Source organism: Mucor mucedo (genome assembly GCF_025094135.1).
Source record: "Mucor mucedo strain NRRL 3635 chromosome Unknown EV154scaffold_13, whole genome shotgun sequence".
Lineage (NCBI taxonomy): Eukaryota > Fungi > Mucoromycota > Mucoromycetes > Mucorales > Mucoraceae > Mucor > Mucor mucedo.
The window spans coordinates 385286-404670 of NW_026252297.1; the positions used below are offsets into that span (position 1 = coordinate 385286).

The 19385-nt window shown below is 36.6% G+C and overlaps 7 protein-coding genes across 7 annotated transcripts; 5 read left to right on the top strand and 2 right to left on the bottom strand.

The window, feature by feature from the left end:
• Positions 1 to 233: 233 nt before the first annotated feature.
• EV154DRAFT_414110 (uncharacterized protein) lies at positions 234 to 894 on the bottom strand (the record flags this gene model as incomplete). Its single annotated transcript, XM_051595594.1, has 2 exons — positions 234 to 381; positions 446 to 894. Coding segments are annotated over 2 exons (597 nt in total), but the record flags the coding sequence as incomplete, so codon positions are not given.
• A 2712-nt stretch (positions 895 to 3606) lies between these two features.
• EV154DRAFT_496911 (uncharacterized protein) lies at positions 3607 to 4229 on the top strand. The gene has a single exon (XM_051600208.1). It carries the CDS (start codon positions 3663 to 3665, stop codon positions 4155 to 4157), a length of 495 nt encoding a protein of 164 aa, XP_051461498.1. The 5' UTR covers positions 3607 to 3662; the 3' UTR covers positions 4158 to 4229.
• Positions 4230 to 4390: 161 nt separating this feature from the next.
• EV154DRAFT_437394 (methionine synthase) lies at positions 4391 to 8987 on the top strand. The gene is made up of 11 exons (XM_051596852.1): positions 4391 to 4423; positions 4484 to 4594; positions 4680 to 4915; positions 4995 to 5251; positions 5363 to 5579; positions 5655 to 5786; positions 5848 to 6345; positions 6429 to 6514; positions 6600 to 6658; positions 6737 to 7307; positions 7380 to 8987. Exons 1-11 carry the CDS (start codon positions 4420 to 4422, stop codon positions 8941 to 8943), a joined length of 3735 nt encoding a protein of 1244 aa, XP_051461499.1. The 5' UTR covers positions 4391 to 4419; the 3' UTR covers positions 8944 to 8987.
• A 146-nt stretch (positions 8988 to 9133) lies between these two features.
• On the top strand, positions 9134 to 10423 carry EV154DRAFT_437397 (2-nitropropane dioxygenase). The gene is made up of 4 exons (XM_051596853.1): positions 9134 to 9268; positions 9326 to 9388; positions 9447 to 9641; positions 9717 to 10423. Exons 1-4 carry the CDS (start codon positions 9211 to 9213, stop codon positions 10391 to 10393), a joined length of 993 nt encoding a protein of 330 aa, XP_051461500.1. The 5' UTR covers positions 9134 to 9210; the 3' UTR covers positions 10394 to 10423.
• Positions 10424 to 10676: 253 nt separating this feature from the next.
• EV154DRAFT_437398 (mitochondrial carrier domain-containing protein) lies at positions 10677 to 12125 on the top strand. Its single transcript, XM_051596854.1, has 3 exons — positions 10677 to 10963; positions 11037 to 11099; positions 11176 to 12125. The coding sequence occupies exons 1-3, from the start codon at positions 10823 to 10825 to the stop codon at positions 11908 to 11910; spliced, it is 939 nt and encodes a 312-aa protein (XP_051461501.1). The 5' UTR covers positions 10677 to 10822; the 3' UTR covers positions 11911 to 12125.
• A 2212-nt stretch (positions 12126 to 14337) lies between these two features.
• On the top strand, positions 14338 to 15319 carry EV154DRAFT_496919 (uncharacterized protein). Its single transcript, XM_051600209.1, has one exon. It carries the CDS (start codon positions 14376 to 14378, stop codon positions 15057 to 15059), a length of 684 nt encoding a protein of 227 aa, XP_051461502.1. The 5' UTR covers positions 14338 to 14375; the 3' UTR covers positions 15060 to 15319.
• Positions 15320 to 15765: 446 nt separating this feature from the next.
• EV154DRAFT_496921 (uncharacterized protein) lies at positions 15766 to 17622 on the bottom strand. The gene is made up of 7 exons (XM_051600210.1): positions 17536 to 17622; positions 17385 to 17413; positions 17144 to 17316; positions 16991 to 17064; positions 16857 to 16928; positions 16764 to 16795; positions 15766 to 16701 (listed from the first exon to the last, which is right to left on the bottom strand). The coding sequence occupies exons 1-7, from the start codon at positions 17591 to 17593 to the stop codon at positions 15925 to 15927; spliced, it is 1215 nt and encodes a 404-aa protein (XP_051461503.1). The 5' UTR covers positions 17594 to 17622; the 3' UTR covers positions 15766 to 15924.
• Positions 17623 to 19385: the final 1763 nt, after the last annotated feature.

Genomic DNA, 19385 nt, shown 5'->3' on the forward strand with positions numbered 1-19385 from the left:
TTTACCCTGTTTTATCATTGAAAAGCTTTCCAGCGGTAGCGGTAGAGCTTAGACCGCCAGAAAGTTAACCGGCCGGTATCAGTTTAAGCTTACACCGTTACTGGCGGTAGCAGTTTAAGGTGCGAATAAACCGCTGGAAAATTTCGCGGTGTATCAATAGTATGGCCATTGTCTGATTCACTACATCATATTATATTAATAACAGACATTAGAATAGATCGTGTAATAGGTTGTTAATGACTTCCATACCCAGATGATTCAACCAATACTTCTTCCATTCCATCTATAGGTGCAATCCCGATTCCATCCATTAATTTTTTTGTCACACCATTGGGCATACATATGGCAAGTATTTTAGAGGATTCAAGACCCTTTTCGCACCTATAATATAAACGTATATGAGTTATTTAGGACATTTTTATTTTCGAATAAAAACAAAAGTGACCATAAAAAAGACAATAGTTTTGTCGTAGAGGCAAAATACTTGAATATTGGGACTACATGCTCAACAAATGGTGTTCTCTCATTGTTTGGTACAAGCATTGGTCTTTTTTCGCAATTGGAGACATAATCTGTCAAAATAAATCTGACCAACTTGATCATTGTTGTTTCTTCATCATTCAAGTTGGGGTCATATCCATGGGTCCACACGTGTCTTGGTAAATCATCTAAACTTTGATCAAGTGATTTTTTCAAGAAAGCTACTACATTTGGGAGTGTCCTAATGCAATGATTTGATGTCTGCTCTTCCATATTTAAGTTATATTCGTCTACTATCTCTTGTGGAACATTGCTATATGTTTCATCGTCTATTTTGATAACATATAATCCATTTAAAAGTTTGACATCTGCTGGTGATACCCGAGGTTGATGTCTTGGTTTTGCAGGTGCCAATGCAGGGAAAAAAATATATTTCTTCTTGCCTTTTTCGATCAATACATTATCCTAAAAATAAGGGAGGATTAAATACAGTATTCATATTTATATGGCACGAGTTTCTATTCTTTTACTACATATGCAAAAAAAAAAAGTTAGCTGTAAATTTTTTTTTTTAAAAGCACATAGTATATAGATATTTTACCCTGTTTTATCATTAAAAAGCTTTCCAGCGGTAGCGGTAGAGCTTAGACCGCCAGAAAGTTACCCGGCCGGTATCAGTTTAAGCTTACACCGTTACCTGCGGTAGCAGTTTAAGGTGCGAATAAACCGCTGGAAAATTTCGCGGTGAATTATTATTTCCCTAATTACAAGGTTAATCAACTGTGACTGATCAAAACTATAACTTGAATACTTACATTTTTCATTCACTTGTCTCTTTAAAATGTTTAATGTTTCAGAAATTGATTCATCTTGATTACTACAATGTAGCTGAAGTAAATCTACTGCATTCCATTTGCTGGGAGCAGTTTGGATTAAGTAGTCTTTTGGATTATTTATGCGTTCGTTAGGAGACATAATAGTTTGGGAAATAAAAAAGTGCTATTGCCCAAAACCTTTTTCAGTGTAAGCATCCCAATTGTTTTCACAGACACCTCCTTAAACTATCATAACGAATGCAAAAATAATGGGGAGCGTGGTAGTTAGGATAAGGAAATGTCTAGACCTCCGTATTTTTTTCAAACGTATTTTTTTTATACCACTTACAGGAATTCTGGCCAAAAAACCAGCAGGTCAGTATGTTTGAACCTATTGAAAATGCATCCCTGCTATTCACAGTTCATGAGTTCCAAAAACTCAAGAACTCTTCCTAGGAGGTCGCCCTCTTATAGCAAAGACTAGCCGCAGCAGCAATACCGCAATAAATCTTTTTTGTTCAATTTAGTGTCTTTTGAAAGAAACAAGAGTCATTACTAAACAAACCTTTTTACGTTATCGATTACTTTCATATGATAGAAGAAATATGTTAAGGGAAAAGAAAAAGGAGACGAATAAAGTGTGTGAACCAGCTTTATTTCTCGGCTGATAAACAAGCTTATGTCAGGATGATTTAATTGCTTGTTTCATATTTCAAAATGTTTGGGCCTTTACTTAAAATAGAAACATATGCAAAAAACCCCTCAAGCAAATGGGGAACTTGGTAGTTGTATATCTGCATTCCAGTAGTAGTTTGTAATTACACTCTACAGCAGGTCTCCAAGGCGAAAAGCCTCTAGTTGATAGAACTTAATGTAGATAAGGGGATAAGGATTGGCTTTAAGGGTTGGGTAGATATGGACCTTTGGTATGGGAGTGTCTCGGGTATCTTGTAGTGGCCTTTACGAGTTGTTGCTTTTTCGCCTGGAATGCTTCGTTAACCGGAGGAGCCCAGTTTACGTCTTTCCTCTCACGATTATTGCTGTAAATCCTCTATATTCAATACTTTATATTGCGACAGTAAAAGAAAAACATGGTTCGTGATGCAAGTATGGTGATTCTTGGTGATGATTTATTGTTTGGTGGTGGTGAAACACGTAGGTGGTTGTTGTCGCTGGTGTTAATGGTGGTAATTCAGTTGAAGATCCTTGTACTGTTTTTACTGCTTATAAACATCTATTGGTCACAAATAAATTCTATTGGTCAAAAAAAAACTTTCTCTTGCACAGACCAAAAATTCTACGAGGTATAATTTCCTTTTAGGTGATAGTGTAACCAGTGCCCTGCTTTCAATATTAGCGCCTTTTTTTTTTACTGTGGTAGATTTAGACTGTACGAAGTACATTCTAATGAAAACCACGTTACTTATGTCAGAGCTGTTGTGAGTCATAACAACGAGGGCAGCTGATTTCATATACTCTGTAAACACCAGGATGGGAATCCTCCTCCCTCTTTTTTTTTATTGTTCAAACAAGGACAACATAAATGCACGGACATTATTTCTTTAACTCAGAGACTCTATGCCGTTTTGGCATGATATGCTAATTTGGAGCTCTTTTTTTTTTTTTTTTTAAAAAAAAAAGTAAAAAGCTAATTGAGGGTCCTCATTCTATTTTTGATTCTTTGCTTAGCGTTCATCATCTCGCATCGATACCTCCTTTGTAAAGATGATAAACAATGACTGACTTCTAAAAGGGGACAAAAAAAAAATATCTTAATTCATCAGCAGATACCTAATAAAAAAACACATGGTTTCCCACCTTCCCTGTGTATTTTGGGAAGGAAAACGGGTTTATTTACCACAACTGTACAATATATATCACATGCGATTACTTTTTTGGAGGGCCATTGCTTACAAATAAATGTGTAGCAACACTTTCTTATATATATGTGTGTACTTGCACTCTATTGTTTTATGCATTGAAAAAAACTCTGTAATTATTCTCTTATACAGATGACTCTGTTCAGCTTCATGAGTAGCTCCCTCCCCTTCCGCAATAGATGTTGTTTATTTAGAGAATGAGAAAGAAAAATTGCGATTGCCAATTGATTTTTTTTAAGCGTTGCATCACAGCCTATGTGTGTAGGTTATTGTGTCCGTAAATCCATAACAACCGTTTTGTTTCTCTAATTCTTATCAATTAAGCGTAAACACATCTATACTAGCGAAAAATGACGTAACGTCATGTTTAACCAATCATAAATCAAGCGTCATTCATATATCGATGCATAAAAAAAAAAAAAAAAAAAAACTTTTTTTTTTCTCTATTTTTTTTTAATTTATTTCACCCTTCCACCCTCAAAAGAAAATGTCAGAACTACCTACAACCAACGATTCACCACTTTTAATACCATCGCAAGTACGACAAGTACAGCCTGATACACCTGATTTGAGCAATCCATACATGTATCCAGCCAACCCAGCACCTGATGGAGACACAAGAGAAGAAGTAGTTCGACAACATACGGCGAGTGTGATGGGAGATCCCGAACTACAAAAGATCAAGAGCTCCTTTTGGAAGACGGCAGGACGATTGCAGTCGGCGATTGGATCGATGACCGGTCTCGAATCATGGCAGACGTCTGGACACAAGACGAAGGAAGAAGCGGAGAGAGAGTATAGGGAGGCTGAAGAGCGATTGAATGGTGGGGAGGCGAGTCGATTACACGGTGAGTATGATCGATTGATGGGATACGTCACTTACGCTGTTGGTCATGTGTCTGGCGATCCCGAACTACAGTCTAAAGCAAATGAACGAGCCCAGCAGGGTGAGGAAGAAATTGGCAAATTTAACCATCGTTAAAAATCATAATTATTTTTAATTAAACGAGGGCTATTATTGTTAAATGAAAAATAAAAAAAAAGTGTGTGTACGCATTTGTAGAATGGTGACTGTAAAAAAGGGTTTAGAGCACAAAAACCTTTCAAAATTTCACAGCTTTTTGTGCGATGACACCATCCACGTGATGATCTAAAAAAAAAAAGTAGATGTAAATCTATTTTTTTTTTTTTTTTTATTTAAATTTTTCTTTCTCTTTTTTGACATATATTTTATATAAGAAAAAATGGGTAAATAAATCAAAAAAAAAGGGATAATTATTGAAAGAAGTGACTGACAATTGAAAGTAGTAGACGCTTTTGAATACCTTGAAAAGACTTTAAAGGAGAGAATTATGTTCCTTGATGGTGCCATGGGCACAATGGTTCAACTGTTGAAACTCCAGGAATCCGACTTTCGAGGTATAAAAAAAAATAAAAGTCCGTCCCCCTCCCCCCTAATAATAGAACTGACGATATGGAGGGTATATTTTTTATGATTGATTAGGTCAAGAGTTTTTGACTTGGGCTAAAGATTTGAAGGGTAACAATGATTTATTGACATTGACTAAGCCTGAAGCGATCTACACCATCCATCGTCAATACTTGGAAGCAGGTGCTGATATGATTGAAACCAATACTTTCAGTTCTACTTCTATTGCTCAATTGGATTATGGTTTAGAAGATTATGCCTACCGTCTTAATAAAGAAGGTGCTGCTCTTGCCCGTAGAGCTTGTGATGATGTAAGTGGGGTTTTTTTTTTATGTATTTATTAGCCCCTCCCCATAGCTTAAACCTATATTCTATGGCTTATATTTATAGGTGGCTAAAGAGACGGGTATTCCTCGTTTTGTCTGTGGTGCAGTAGGTCCTACTAACCGTACCTGTTCCATTTCTCCCTCTGTCGAGAACCCTGCCTTCCGAAACGTCACTTTTGATGAACTCGTGGTTGCTTATTCCGAACAGGTGCGTGGTTTATTGGACGGTGGTGCTGATATTTTGTTGGTTGAAACCATTTTTGATACTTTAAATGCAAAAGCAGTCTTATACGCTATCGATGTCGTATTTGAAGAGGACAAGTAATGTGAGAACACGTTGACAAAAAAAAATGTTCTTTTTTTTTTTGTTGTCACACACACACACACACACACAGAGAACTTTATTATTGACTCTTTTTTTTTTTTCAATAGCCGACCCAAGGTCCCCCTTTTTATCTCAGGTACCATTGTAGATCAAAGTGGTCGTACTTTATCTGGACAGACATGTGAAGCTTTTGTCGTGTCATTAAGTCATGCTAAACCTATGGCTTTTGGTTTGAATTGTGCTTTGGGTGCTGATCAAATGAAACCTTTTGTTCAAAACATGAGTCGATTCTCTGACTCTCACATCATTTGTTATCCTAACGCCGTAAAGAAATCTTCCGCTACATAGATAGAAATAATCATTAAATTCATAACTAACTTTTTTTTTTTTTTTTTGCAGGGTTTACCCAATGCAATGGGTGAGTATGATGAAACTCCTGAAGCCATGGCCAAGAATGTTGAACCATTTGCCAAGGAAGGACTTGTAACGATTGTGGGTGGATGTTGTGGTACAACACCTGCACATATCAAGGTAAGAGCGAAACAGACAGATAAAAAGATAGTCTTTGTAACACCAACTATTATTTTTATAGGCCGTAGCTGACGCCTGTCGAAAATACAGCCCCCGTGTGCGACCTGCTCCCAGAAACGATGTGATGTTATTGTCCGGTTTGGAAGTACTTCGTGTGGATGAAACAACGGGTTTTGTTAATGTGGGTGAACGTTGTAATGTTGCAGGATCTCGTAAATTCTGTAGACATATTTTAAAGGGCGAATACGAAGAGGCTTTAGCTATTGCACGATCTCAGGTTGAGAACGGTGCACAAATTGTGGATGCTAATTTTGATGAAGGTTTATTGGATGGTAAAGTAGCCATGACCAAGTTCTTAAACATGTTGGCGTCAGACCCTGATTGTTCTCGTGTTCCTTTAATGGTGGATTCTTCCAATTTTGCGGTCATTGAGGCCGGTTTACGTTGTGCACAAGGTAAATGTGTTGTAAACTCCATTTCCTTGAAGGAAGGTGAGGAGGATTTTATCAAGAAGGCCAAGATTGTCAAACGTTTTGGTGCTGCTGTCGTTGTCATGGCTGTGAGTATCTTTTTTTTTTCTTAAAAAAAAAATAGATGCGTATGCTTTTTTGTTCCTAATATCTTTTTTTTATATATGTCTAGTTTGATGAAGAGGGTCAAGCCGCTGATGCTCAACGCAAGATTGAAATCTGTACTCGTTCCTACAAGATCCTTGTGGAGCAAGTTGGGTAAAAAAAAAAAAAAAAAAAAATGCTTCTCTTTTGTGTTTCTTAAGCAGTGGATGATTAACCTTTTTGTTTGTTTGTTTGGTAGTATCAACCCCTATGATATCATTTTCGATCCCAATATTCTCACTATCGCTACCGGCATGGGTAACGTATATATATATATTTAAAAGAATGAAAAAAAAAAAAAAAACGGGATAGTAACGCCTAAAATTCTTACACTAGAGGAACATAACAACTATGGTGTGGAATTCATCAATGCCTGTATCGGTATCAAGAAGACTTTACCAGGAGCCAAGATCAGTGGTGGTGTAAGTAACTTATCCTTCTCTTTCCGAGGTATGGAAAAGGTACGTGAGGCCATGCACTCTGTGTTTCTTTACCATGCCATTAAAGCTGGTATGGACATGGGTATTGTCAATGCTGGTTTCTTGACAGTGTATGATGAAATCCCCAAGGATCTTTTGCAATTATGTGAAGATGCGCTTTGGAATCGTGACCCCGAAGTCACTGAGAAATTGCTGGATTATGCTAAATTGCATTCCAAGGATATTAAGAAGGATGAAGATTTAGAAGAATGGAGAGCTTGGCCTGTCACACAACGTATCTCTCATGCGCTTGTCAAGGGTATTGTCAAGTATATTGTGGAAGATACTGAGGAGGCTCGTTTGGATAAGGAAAAGTATCCTCGTTCTTTAAATGTCATTGAAGGCCCCTTGATGGCTGGTATGACCGTTGTAGGTGATTTGTTTGGTAAAGGCAAAATGTTCTTGCCTCAAGTCATTCGTTCTGCTCGGTAAGAATGGACATAGGATGTGTTATCTTAAAAAAAAAAGAAACTAACATGTTTTTTTTTGGGGGGATGCAGTGTGATGAAGAAGGCTGTTGCTCATTTGGTCGAATACATCAAGATTGAAAAGGAACAAGATATGGCCGTCTCTGGTGAGACCGAAGTGCGTGGTAACGGTACAATTATTATGGCCACTGTCAAGGGTGATGTTCATGATATCGGAAAGAATATCTGTGGTGTTGTATTGGGTTGTAACAATTACCGTGTAGTGGATTTGGGTGTAATGGTTCCCTATGATCGTATTATTAAGGCGGCCATTGAAGAAAAGGCGGATGTAATTGGTCTTTCTGGTTTGATCACACCTTCCTTGGAAGAGATGTGTATCACTGCACGTGAATGTGAAAAGGCTGGACTCAAGATCCCCATCATGATTGGTGGAGCTACTACGAGTAAGATGCATACGGCTGTCAAGATCGCCCCCAATTATTCCAACCCTGTTATTTATGTGTTGGATGCCTCACGTACTGTACCTGTGGTTGCTAGTCTCTTGAACGACAAGTTACGTGATGACTTTGTTGAGGATATTCGTGAAGAATACAACGAAATGCGTGAAGAATATTACGAAGGTTTAGAGGACCGTAAGTTGTTATCTCTTGCCAATGCACGTAATAAGAAGATGTCCATTGATTGGATCAAGAACCCACCTGCTCCTAAACCCACTTTCTTGGGTGAAAAAGTGTATGATGATTATCCCTTGGAGAAATTAGTGGAGCATATTGATTGGAACCCCTTCTTCCAAGTGTTTTCTTTACGTGGAAGATACCCTAACCGTGGATTCCCCAAGATCTTTGATGATGAACATGTAGGAGAAGAAGCCAAATTGCTTTACAAGGACGGTCGAGAGATGCTTCAGATGATTCTCGATAAGAAGTTGTTGACCGCACGCGGTATTGTGGGTTTCTATCCTGCTCACTCCAACGGTGATGATATTGAGATCTATACCGATGAATCCTGTGAAAAGGTCGCTGGTGTCTATTACGGTTTGCGTCAACAAGTTGAAAAGGATACAGAGGAACCTTATTACTGTCTTTCTGATTTTGTGTCACCTAAGGCATCAGGTATTCCTGATTACCTCGGTATGTTTGCAGTCAGTACCGGTTTTGGATGTGAGAAGCTTGTAGAGGAATATGAAGCGGATGGAGATGATTACAAGAGTATTATGGTGAAGGCCATTGCGGATCGTTTGGCTGAAGCTTTTGCTGAAGCACTTCATGAAGAGGTGCGTAAGAATGATTGGGGATATGCCTCTGATGAGAGATTATCTGCTGCAGATTTGTTTGCGGTACGTTATCAAGGTATTCGACCTGCTCCTGGTTATCCTTCTCAACCTGATCATACGGAAAAGAAGACGATGTGGGATTTAGGAAAGATTGGAGAGAAGACGGGTATTGTGTTGACCGAATCTTTGGCGATGGATCCACCTTCCAGTGTCAGTGGTTTATACTTTGGTCATGAACAAAGTAAATATTTTGCTGTTGGAAAGATTGACAAAGAACAAATTTTGGATTATTCTCAACGTAAGAATATGCCTGTAGCCGATGTAGAAAAATGGCTTGGTACTATCCTTGCCTATGACAATTAAAATAAATAATAATAATAAAAAAAAAAATACCATATTTCACTCTTATTGGATATTATTTAAATTTCACATTCTATTGTCTGTTGCAGTGCATGGAAAATTGGTTCAGCCCTATTTACATACTCCGAAAAAGGTGACTAACGTTGTTAAATGCATGTGAAAAAAAAAAAGGGGGAGTGGAAACAATCTTATTGTGAGAAATACATAAGTCCTCTCTTTTTTTACGTTCCTTTTCTCTTTATCTCTTTTCTTTATACTTTTTTTTTTAATATGGTTTTGCAAACAAGACTCACAAAGTTGCTTGGCATCAAGCATCCCATTGTCCAAGGTGAATAACATTTTTAGGTGTGGATGAAGAAGAAGAATTAACACATTAACAATTTAGGTGGTATGCAATACGTTGGTATCAGTGCTCTTGCCTCTGCTGTCTCTAACGCTGGTGGTCTTGGTAAATTTCAACGTGTATTTTAATAATAATAGGCATATTCACACTCGTATCTCTATAGGTTTGCTCACTGCATTGACTCAACCTACACCTGAAGCACTTCGTAACGAAATCAGACTCTGTCGTAGCATGACAGATAAGCCTTTTGGTGTCAACTTGACCTTTTTACCTGCTATTGTTCCTCCTCCTTATGAGGAATATGTCAAGGTCATTATTGAAGAAGGTATCAAGGTAGTTGAGACTGCTGGTAACAACCGTAAGTTTTAGACACACATATGCAAAAAAAAAAAAAAAAAAATCAAGCGATCTAAACTCCTTTTAAAAAAAAAAGCTGGTAAATACATCAAGATGTTCAAGGAAGCCAATATTGTTGTTCTCCACAAATGTACTGCCATTCGTCACGCTTTATCTGCTCAACGTTTGGGTGTTGATATTATCTCTATTGATGGTTACGAATGTGCTGGTCATCCAGGTGAAGATGATGTAACTGGTTTAATCTTGTTGGCCAAGTCCTCTAAATTATTGAAGATTCCTTACATTGCCAGTGGTGGATTTGGTGATGGATCTGGTTTAGCTGCTGCTTTAGCTTTGGGAGCAGAAGGTGTGAATATGGGTACTCGATTCATGTGTACGGTTGAATCACCTATTCATCAAAATATCAAGGAAGCCATTGTCAAGGCAGATGAACGATCCACAACATTGGTATTCCGTCCTTTCCGTAACACATCGCGTATCTTTAAGAACTCCGTGGCTGTTGAAGTAAACAAGCGTGAAAAGAACTTGGATGTTCAATTTGAGGATGTACGTGAATTGGTGTCTGGTGCGCGTGGTAAACAAGTCTATACCACGGGTGATCCTGAATTCGGTGTCTGGACTGCAGGTCAAGTGGTTGGCTTGATTGATGATATTCCTACCTGTGAAGAACTTGTCTCTCGTATGGTACGTGATGCAGAGAATATCATTACCGAACGTTTGAACAAGATTTACGTCCCCAATAGTAAATTGTAAATAAAAAATAAAAATAATTATATATTGTCCAATAAGATGGCTAGTATGATGCTGCATGACTCATACAACTTTGTTTGGGAAAGAGTTTTTGATGTCTTTTCTTTTTTTTTTTTTTTTTTTACTCACGCATTTCATGATAATACATACATTAACGTGATGCTTTGTCAAGATATATATCAAAATCATGTGAGCCAGAATAAGCCTCCTCCTCCCAAAGATCGACTTTGTGTGTGTACCCTGGTTGTCATTTTTTATTTCGACCTCCGCTCACCACACAGCAAATGGAAACTTAAAAAAAGAGAGTGTGAAAAGTAACCTAAAAAAAAAGAAAGCAAGTCCCCCCAGGGACGGGATTATTTAATCTTTTTTTTTTTCTGATCATCTTTTTTTTTTCTTTGTCCTTTTTTTTTTTCAAATAATCAAAAAAAAATGTCTCCTCCTATTGCCTCTGGAAGTTCTGAGTCTGGTAAAGCCCGTTTCGCTGGTAGTGCCAGTTCTGGTATTCTCGAATTGATTATTTTCCATCCCGTGGATACCGTTGCCAAGCGTTTGATGAGTAACCAAAACAAGGTACATTTTTTTTCTTTATAAAAAAAAACTTTTTCGCGTCTTGTATATCAGTTAAACTAAAATTATATTTTAGCTCTGGGTTTCCGGTCGTGCATTTGCTGAGAACAAGGCCGCTGTCAACCAAGTTGTATTCAAGGTAAAAAGAAAGAAAGAAAAAAATTTTTTTTTTTTTTGACAAGGGTACTAAAACCACATATATGTAATGATGATAGGATGCAGCCAACGCTACCTTCATGAAGAAGTACGCTTCACTTTTCCCCGGTGTTGGATTTGCTGCTGGATACAAAGTATCTCAAAGAGTATACAAGTTTGGTGGACAACCCTTTGTAAGAGAATATTTGGACAAGAAGCACCGAGATTTATTTGTTGGTGCCTTTGGTGAAAAGACGGGTAAGACGATTATGCATGCTACTGCTGGTAGTATTGTCGGTATTGGAGAGATTGCTTTGCTTCCCTTGGATGTACTCAAGATTAAAAAGCAAACGAACCCTGAGGCATTCCGTAACCGTGGTTTCTTAACCATTGTTAAGGATGAAGGTATGGGTCTTTATCGTGGAGCTGGCTGGACCGCTGCTCGTAATGCTCCCGGTTCCTTTGCTCTCTTTGGTGGTTCTGCCTTTGTTAAGGAATACATCTTTTCTTTACCCGATTATAACAAGGCTACTTTCTTCCAAAACTTTTGTGCTTCCATTGGTGGTGCCGTTGCTTCCATCACGGTGGCTGCTCCCTTGGATGTTGTCAAGACACGTATTCAAAACCGTAACTTTGAGAACCCCGAATCCGGTGCCAAGATTATCAAGGATCTTATCAAGAATGAAGGTTTCGGTGGTTTCTTTAAGGGTTTGACTCCCAAGATTTTAGTCGTCGGTCCCAAGTTGATCTTTAGTTTCACTGTTGCTCAACAATTGATTCCTGTCTTCCACAAATTGTTTGAAGGACAAAAATAAGCTTTTTTTTTTACGACATACAAATATAGATTCATTACCAAAACCCCCCCTTTCATTTTTTTCTCCCCCTCTTACCCTAATTTTTTTTTTTTGATATGTGTGTATAATTAAAACCGTTTCTTTTTTTATCTCTGCTGATAGTATCTATTAATAATCGTATGTTTGTTTTTTAGCCCCCCCTTGCAGATAATCATGCACAGGATATCTATACGCATTTTCATTGGTGTTTCTATTATTAGCCCATTTTTATTTTTATTATAAATAGCCAAAGAATAAAGCACACTGTTTTTCTCTCTCTCTCTCTTTCTTTTCTGCATCCTTTTTTTTTATATATATCAGTTCTACATATTCATTTTTTTTTACACTGGCAAAAAAAGATCAGACATCATGTGCGATAATTTGACAACCTTTTTTTTTTATAAGAAAGGAAATAGACTAGCATATTAGACTATAGCACCCCTTCTTTTGAGGGGGGGGGGGAATACAATTGACAAGACGATGGAAATATAAATGTGACGGATACAACGACTTTGAAGAGGAAAAATGTCATATTGAGTGTGATATGACTGTGTGTCATTCCCGGTACCTGGAATTTTTATCTACAATTTGGAAGGGACCCTCCTCATCATGTGTGACTCAACGTACAAAACAGAAAAAAAAAAGGGGGGTGTCGTCTTTCACACACGCGTAGAAAAAAAAATCGATCTTATTGCGGAATATACGTTTTTCGTGGAATTCATATGCGAGAGATTAGATTCAGTATGGTGCTGATAAAACGCAGTTTTTTGTTGTTGTGGAATACGATGTTATTTTGTTGAATACGACGTGGAATACGACATTATTTGTGGAATACGACGTTATTTGTAGAATACGGTGTTGTTTGTGGAATACGACGATATTTGTTGAATACGATGTTATTTTGTGGAATACGATGCTATTTGTTAATTACGGTATTATTTGTGAAATACGATATTATTAGATGCATGATGGAGATACAGCGTTGTTTGTCGAACAGATGGTGTTGTGTATTGGAGTTCTTTTTTTGCACCACAGAGCAAAAGTAGAATTTTTTCTGCAAATTCATTGGTGGTTGCTCAGGAAAAGGGACCTTTTTTTTTTACCGATAAGAGGGGCCACATTCCCATTCTTGAAAAGGAGGAACGCATTTTGATTGGTGTAAGAGTGGGTTTGACCACCTCCTTTGCAAAAGTGATATCATGTACAACATACATCGGGAGTTTTCATTGGTGCAGTTGGGTGTACATACAATCTATATATAGCCATGACGTAGGGGGGGAAGATATATAATTTTTTTTTTTTTTTATGAAAAAAAAAAAATTAATATGTAAAGGCTGAATAGCAACCTTATGGCATAAGGTCTTTGCATTAGTGTTAATCAAAGCTTTGCATTGTGTTTACTGTCCGTGTGAGAGAGAAAGAGAGCCATTGTGTTTGAGTGTCAGTGTATGTCAGTGTCAGTGTACGTGAGTGTATGTGAATGCACATTAGGAATAGTTTCTGTCACTAAAGATATGTAGTTACAGATTAAAAAAAAAAAGAGTGCAGAGAAAGAAAGAAAGAAAGAAAAAAAAAAGGAAAAACAGAAAAACAGAGTAAAAGAAAAGAAATGAGAAACAGAGAAAAAGAAAGAGAAAAAAAAAAAGAAAGAAAGAGAAATTGTTTGGCCTTTTTATAAGTTTTTTTTTTCTTCAACTCAGCCCCAAAAAGTTGGATCGAAGATGGACAAGTTGACAAAATGCTAAATAATCGAAAAAAAAAAAAAAAAAAAAAAAAATAGGAATTTTTTTTGATTCAGGTACACGTGTGCGCCTTTGATGACGCTTTTTGATGCGTAAGACAGGGAAAACGTGGGTTTTATAAAAAGAAATGGTAAAGATTATAAATAGATTTCATAGTGAAAGAGACAAAATTTGAATGCTGTATTATAAGAGTGACGCACGGCCATTGCTAAGGTGTGTTACTTTAGCCAAGAATCGCCCGAAGACACCGAATGACATATAAGGTAAGTTTTTTTTTTTTAATGTAACGTGGGCGTACAAATAAAAGATCTTTTGTTTACTCGTCATTGTTCTTTAGCAAATATGTGTCAACCCAAGAATACATTTTCATGTACATTTCTCTACATAAAATTCCCCCTTATAATACTTATTATTAAATATGGGATTCTAAAAATAAATCATTTTTAAATAAAAAAAAAAGGGTCCTATCTATTTTGTCGCCAAAATCTTAAAAAACCCAAAACCCAGTGTACAATAATTTTTTTTTTTTTGTGTACATGTAAGGGGAGCCAATGGGATGGGGTCCCCTGATTCTATATTAGGAGCAGTCTGATTTTTTTCCCCAAATGATATAAATACTAGCGGCTTTTCCCCCAAATTTCCTTTTTTTTTTTTTTTTTTCATTAACAAACAAATAATTTCACTTTTATTTCTTTTTCTTTTTAAATGACTGCTTCTACATTAAAAACTAATAGTAAGCCTCTTAAATGGACTACAGAACGTGTTCATGCTCCATGCAAGCCTATTCAACATCGTGTACAAAAGCGCTCTCGTGGTGGAAAACAGGGCGATAATACCTCAAAGATGACAGCTGTAATTAAAAGTGACCCACGTGAAGAAATTGAACGCCTGCAAAATGAATTAGAGTTTACTTATGACACTGTGGCGACTATTACTGTTCATTTTGAATCCCTTCATCATGCTTATACCAGTAGTAAACCTGCATTAGATAAGGCTAAGAATGCTACGCGTCTCGGTGAAATGGAAAAGGAACTCTTGACAGCCTATGATGATTTGGGTCTTCAAGTGAATCATTTAGAACGTAAAATCAGTAAACTTGAAAAACGATTAGAACAACTTCGACAACTTGAATCTATTCTTGTTCAAACTCAATCACCACCACCTGTCAATTATGATCCCATTGCCTCTCCTTGTTCCTCTACAGACTCTTCTCTTTCGGATTATTATTGTCAACCTACTGAATATGAATCTGATATATTCTTTGATGATTGGACTCTCTGTCAAATCATGACAACCAATGAACAATACCCTAATTGCAACATGCAGTATCCTGATCACTATCAACAACTCTATTGCGATTTATCCAACAATTATCCATACATTCAGTAAATCATCCTTCTTTCTTTATGACTCTCTCTCTCTCCTTAACACTCATTGCCTGTAATTATTCACTTCTTTCTATGATCTATGAACACATTTCCTATGCCCTTTCTTTTCTTATATATACCCCTCCACTTTTTTAAAGCAAAAAAGATTATGACCTTTTTTTTTTTTTAAAAAACTACATATTGCATCAAATATAGCAACTATATTTTCTCAAACAACTATTTTGTAAATAAACAATTCCACATTTCTCACAAAAAAAAAAAAAAAGGAAGGGTTGTACAGTTTGATATTTAAGAATGGTAAGCAGGCTTACTTTTGATTGGATCTTTTCATGTTATACCAGTCAAACCGGCTATATCGGAAGATGTCTACATTCAAATGTTAAAAAAAAAGCGCCACAAGAATAAAGCTTAAAAATAGTTTCTGCAAACAAACGTAATAAAATTTTAGCTCTTTTTTTTTAGTTGTGGCACCAGCTTATTTTAGTGCGGGTGCGCCTCTTTAGCACCTGTGTTCCATGATATCATTTAAAAAAAAAAAAGTGGAAATATGCAGCCTTAAACTAATTTATCCATGACGCGTATTCCCTTGATGTTGTACGACCTATGGAGAACCAATCAAACATATTCGGGTGAAACCCACTTTGGATCATTTCATCATTTTGTGTTGCGTAACACAGACATTACACACACACACACACACACACATATTGACTGCTACATAGTTATGACAACTACTACCAAGCATAAAGAAATCTTTTTTATTTAATGAAAAAAAAAAGAAAGATAATAAGAGAGAGGGAGAAGCATAACAATAACACTGATAATTATAATAGTAAACACCACCCATCTTTTCCAATAAAAATAGCTTATGAGCGAGGTAAGCCTCCAGAGAATTTGCCTCCTCTTCGGGCAGTGTGGCGTACACCATTGCGTCTTCTTTTGATGGGAGCAATAACGACTTCCTCTTCCTCTTCTTCCTGCAAGATGTATTCCTCTTGTTTAAGTTCATCATCATCGTCGTCATCGTCATCATCCACGTCTTGTGCAATGACCCTTGCGGGAGCGAGATCCAACCTTTCAATCCTTTCCTCCACAAATTGTACTCCAGCCATAAATATTTCTTTGCTCATAAAAATCTTACCACCCATTTTGTATGCATATAAAAATACTCTCAGTTCATAGAAATCATTGGCATAGGCTTGAACTGAACGTGGCCTACCGACTTTATCACGGAACAACATGAAAAGTAGCACCTCCAATGTCTTGACAAGGCAGGAACGATTATTCCTCTTGACAAGATAATCCTTCAAATTCTTATTTGTCGTAATTTCCCGTATCGTCTGTAATGTACGGATCACTGTCTCTTTATGACGACTAGGTACTTCATATTGGGATGTCACAAGTTGATGAAGAAAACCGATTTGTCCCTGAAACTGTTCAGTCCCATTCTTGAGTGTCAGAAACATGTGTAAAATCAATTGAAATAAAACAGCATCTGTAGGCTTGCGTGCTATAAGTCCCTTCAATTCAATAAACCTGCTTGATAACTCTCGACATTCTCGTGCAATAGGTGTATTATGTGCCTTCAACTTTTCTGCAGGTGTAATAGCTACTCCCAACTGCACGCGTGAAAAGACCTCGTACTAGTATTTATAAAGTCACATAAATATTTCTATGTCTCTATAACACTATGTTTTATTTTTACCTCTTGATCAACCGTTATTCCATTGTATTCCACTATGATCCAGAATTAATATACACATACTCTCTATCCCTCACTAGTATTATCATGACTTACCACACACAAACTGGAACTGGTGAAATACTTCAATCTCATCATTTGACAAGTACGTCTTTTCGTCCTTTTCATCTAAAAAGAGAGAGAGAGAAATCGTTTAACTACATTCTACGCCTTGAACTTTCTTTCCTTACCTTCTTGCAGTTTAGAATAGTATTTACACTCGCCTGATTCAGGATCGATGTATGGAAACTGATTGGTCATAAATCTAGATCCAACAAAAAAAAAAAAAAAAGGAAGGAACAGTTGTTTAACACGCTTCATTGACATAGTCCATGTATACATACTTGTTAATTGCTGTTAGACGTTGCTTTCCGTCAATCACCATACGTGTGTTACGGTTATTGACTTTTCTAACGGCAAAAAGAAGGGGTGGCACGTAAAAATTCTCGAAAATAGAGTCGATCAATGCACACATCTTGTCTTCATCCCACTTGACATCACGTTGATAATCGGCATCCTATGTGTCATATTAAGAAAAGTATGAGTTAAGTCGCGTCAGTTGTCAATATGGAAGGGTCATGTTACCAAAGAAATCAGGCCTTCGTCCAGATGTTCTATTCATTCAAAAAAAAAAAAAGAAAAAAAAAAAACTGTCAATATATATATATATATATTTCTAGTCGTATGTAGACACACACACACACACACATATATATATAAACAGCCTTTGTAATACCTTTTAAAAGCCAGGTAGCCATAGACCTTGGTCTGGGTCTAGTTAATTGTGGTGACATATTTGAAGGTGTAAAAGGCTTTTTTTTTTTTGGCAATAAAAAAAAAAAAAAAGATTTTTTATTTTTATTTCTTTATAGTTGTGTGTGTGTGTCGTGCTTTAAAAAAATTCACATGCATTCGATTTCTATTCAAGAGAAACAGATCACACGAAAGATGGCACTTTACCTTAATTATAGTATAAGGTAAGCAAAATAACGTTACTTTTTTTTAGTAAAAGGGATAGCTTCTAAAGAGGGTTCCTCTCATGAATTACACCTTTTATTTTGTCATTGGGTAACTTTTTCTTTTCAATACCATGGAATTTCTTTTCTCTTCTGTCAAGATTATTTCACCTTCCCGCAGCAAAAAGAAGCTTTATCTCAGCATTACATCACCCATCTAATCTTGCTCTCGTAAACAAACAAACAAACAAAAAAAAAACAGGTTATTCCGCCACATACTCTTTTTTTTTTTTTAAAAACCTTGAGTAATCTGTCAATAGTGAGCATGATTTAATATACATATATATATATTCTTTTGATTTAACAGCTCAAGATGTAGATGTGGTTTATATATAGCATTGCATATATCCCAGACTTAGAAGGATTGTCAAGAGAAGTTTTCTTCCCATGATAGCATTGATTGACTAGAAATATAAACACCACCTATTCCGCTCGCCGATCTAACTTGAGCAAAAAAAGTGTTCACAAGATCATTTTACACGGGCCAGAACTTCTTTATGTAATCCAACACATCTGAAACAAGGGTCTAAAGAATGTATGATTCTACGTTGGAAATACAATAAATGCTGTTTGATAAAGTTTGTCTGTTGTATACATGCGACAGATATTCTGGAAGGGGGTGGTAGTTCTTCAACTGTAGAGCAGTCTAAGAAGAGAGGCTCTAAGGATAGGAAAAGAAAAGCTTTCATAAGCACTCATGAAACAGTGATATGTACACTGCATGTAAAGATAGATCCATCTTTTGTTTATGAAATAAACAGAACGCCATGGATAACGTAAAAAATTACTCTCAGTCTCATGTCCACATGGGAATATAATGATTTAAAAAAGTAGCATGAATGAGTAATTTACAGTGTGTTAGTCATACATAGGTTGATGCGTGCTTGTTTACAAACAAGTATACGTTTCAAATAAGTTTTTTTTTTTTTTTTTTTTTTTTTTTTCGTGGCTCTTCCCGATAAAAAAAAAAAAAATTAAAAAATTAAAACTCCAATTACAACGCGTAGTACGGACACCACTTTATCCTCATTACGGCATAATGATCAACTTATCACATTGACAAACTTTACAATTCGCAAGACTCTTATCTTTTCTTTTTCTTGGTGTAAGCAGATTTGCTGGAGGAAAAGGAAAAGGAAGAGGAGGAAGAAGAGGAGAAATAGTTATGCTCAAGGTTACATCCCGCGCTCGGGCTACCCAATGTTAATCTGGAAGGAAATCACAACATGGTCAAAGTCCATTAACTAGGTTCTACCAAAGAGCTTTTTTTTTCTCTCTTTAATTTAAAAGAATCTCCTAATTTTACTCAACAAACGAATGCATAGAATGCTTATATTTCTAATTCACTTTTTTGCAGGAATTCCCTCGACATGGTTTTGTATCAACTTGGACACATTCACTTGTTGGCATAGTCCATGTAGACTAAAGCCAGGTGATGCCATCTTTTGACAGTGGGGGACAATAATATGGGGGAGGTATAATGTGTCTAGGAGTATTCGGATTCCTCTATGAAGACCCAGCATACATCCATGAGGAATTATCTTGACAAATTGGCATGAGGCATGTGAAA